Source organism: Chaetura pelagica, unplaced genomic scaffold, assembly GCF_000747805.2.
Source record: "Chaetura pelagica isolate M959 unplaced genomic scaffold, ChaPel_1.0 scaffold595, whole genome shotgun sequence".
Classification (NCBI taxonomy): domain Eukaryota; kingdom Metazoa; phylum Chordata; class Aves; order Apodiformes; family Apodidae; genus Chaetura; species Chaetura pelagica.
Genome location: NW_009953221.1, coordinates 447,040 through 449,172, shown reverse-complemented (window position 1 = coordinate 449,172; position 2,133 = coordinate 447,040). Strand labels below are relative to the sequence as shown.

At 45.6% G+C, this 2,133-nt stretch overlaps 1 protein-coding gene across 1 annotated transcript in view; it reads left to right on the top strand.

Moving 5' to 3' along the window:
- Positions 1-2: 2 nt before the first annotated feature.
- TMEM38A (transmembrane protein 38A) overlaps positions 3-2,133 on the top strand; it is a gene marked incomplete at its 5' end in the record, with an annotated part of 4,666 nt that continues 2,535 nt past the window's right edge. The window contains one exon of the mRNA XM_009997816.1: positions 3-151. Within this exon, the coding sequence (XP_009996118.1) occupies positions 3-151 (149 nt within the window). The remainder of the gene's footprint in view (positions 152-2,133) is intronic.

Here is a 2,133-nt window from a genome sequence, read left to right as displayed (position 1 = left end):
CCGCTTTCGCCTCCCTGCCCGTCTTCCCCCTCTTCGACACGGCCTATTTCATCGTCTCCGTCCTCTACCTCAAGTACGAGCCCGGTAAGTGCGGCCCTTGGCCCGGGGGAGCCGCGATGGCCGCGGCAGGGCCGGGGGCGGGAACGGGGCGGTGAGTGACACGGGCCTGGCGGGGAAGGGCAGCAGCGCTCCCGTCGTGTTTTCTGAGCTGTAAACGTGACGTTTTTGGCGCACCAAGAGGCAGCCCTGCCCGCCTGGTCCCTGCCTCTCGGGTTTTCGCTGCCTCTGAGAGGGATCCAGGCCTCTCTGCGCTGCTGCCGAGGCTCTGACACGTGTCCAGGGAGAAAGCAGAAAAGAACTGGTCATTCTGCTATTGGAAATAAACCTTGCGTTTTATTTAAGATTGGATTCCAGTCACACCAAGTATATAAGTTCAGTCACTTATTTGCTGCTATCCCAGGAGTCAGTGTTACCCACTTGGCTTTTCTGTTCCCGTGGCAACACTCACCTCCTGTTTCTATACAAAACGGCTCTAAGTCAAACCTTGCTTTTTCTCCACCTTCCAGACCATGATGTGATCTGTTCTCAGGCACCCGAACTGACCTTGCTTTGTTTGTTGTCCTGGGCTTATCTTGTAAAGATCGATAGATCTGCATCTTAGCTTTCACTTTCTGTGCTGTTGCAGGGTGACTGTGCCTTGGTGTCCCCTCAAAGCTGCCTTCACTGTGCATTTCTGATGGTGTCTGCACTTTTTTTGCTCTGTTTTGAATGGTTTTAGTGTAACGGCCTGATGACTGAGGAGAAAAAAAACCCCACACTTTGGTATGGTTTTGAAATCCTCCAGTTGTGAGATCTCTGTGCTGTACAACCTACATACTGTTCTAATTAAGCTCCCTATAAACAGAAGTGCTGGCATTTCCAGGCCTGACCACTTACAGCTGTCTTCCAGCATTAAGACCTGAACTGAACAGTTAACAGGCAACCCTTATGAAAACAGCTTTTTAAAAATACATAAGCCCAGTCATCCACTTGGTCTGGGTGAGGCTGGGGTGTATGTTTCTCTGGATTCCTACACTGCTTCATCCCACAACTCCTAGGCTGAAGATCAGTGTCAGGACAATCATGTCCTGTTTCCTCCTTGGAGACAGCCTGGCTTCGTGGAGCCAAAGAAAAACAAGTGTTACTAAATTTAATCCTCAAGCTAAACTTCAGATTCCTATAGAACCAGCTCCGTATCACGGCTGTTGCAGCTGTCTTGCTTCCACTGAGTTTTCAGCTGGTTCAAATGTCTCTGAGGATGTAAGACTATGAGCAGTCGTGGTTTTAGCACATGCTGATTCACTTACTGCTGTTCAAGGTTGGCCACTGTTGGAAATGCTGACATGTAATTCTCTTCTTTAACTCCCAATTACTGGCTGACTAAACTGGGTTTGGCATCTGAAATGCTGCACAAAAGACTCTTCAGCAGTTGAAGGTGATGGAACAATCTTACAGAATTGATGTTCTTGGGAGGGTTCCTTGAAGAAGTGCAGAGATGGATGAAAATTGCTAGAGGAATAAATAAAAGGCAATATGAGGTTGTGGGAGGAGACCATAATGTATGACCAAACACTTTTCATATCTAGTTGTATTTTCAAAAGGCATTTCCAAACTAATATAGGAGCAGGGAAGAATCCTCAAATCCTCCTCTTTCAAATAAAGATTAAGAATTACTGTTCTATTTTTACAGGTTATCTTATGAATGAAAGAGCTGAACAGATTGTTCATGAATTCTAGAGGGCACCTAGGTTGAAGCAATGGAATGAATGGTACTAGTATGCATTTTATTTTTAGACTAAAAAGACATTGGTTTCAAGGGAAAAAAACATTCTTTGTGGTTGCAGTAAGTAGCAGCAAATACAGGATATAAACTCTTAGCCAATTAATAAACTTCTAATGACCCAGTTAATCTGAAACCTTCCGGGGGGTACATTCTGTTTCTTGGCAGTACCTGGTACTTGTTCTGGTTTCACAGAATTCAGGGTTTTGTGTTTTGTTGTACAAGCACGTTTCTTTGACTTACTTTGTTGGGGAACATGCACCACAAGCCCCTTTCTTTTAGGGGGTCCTGAAGTTTCTGCTTATTTCCCTTGC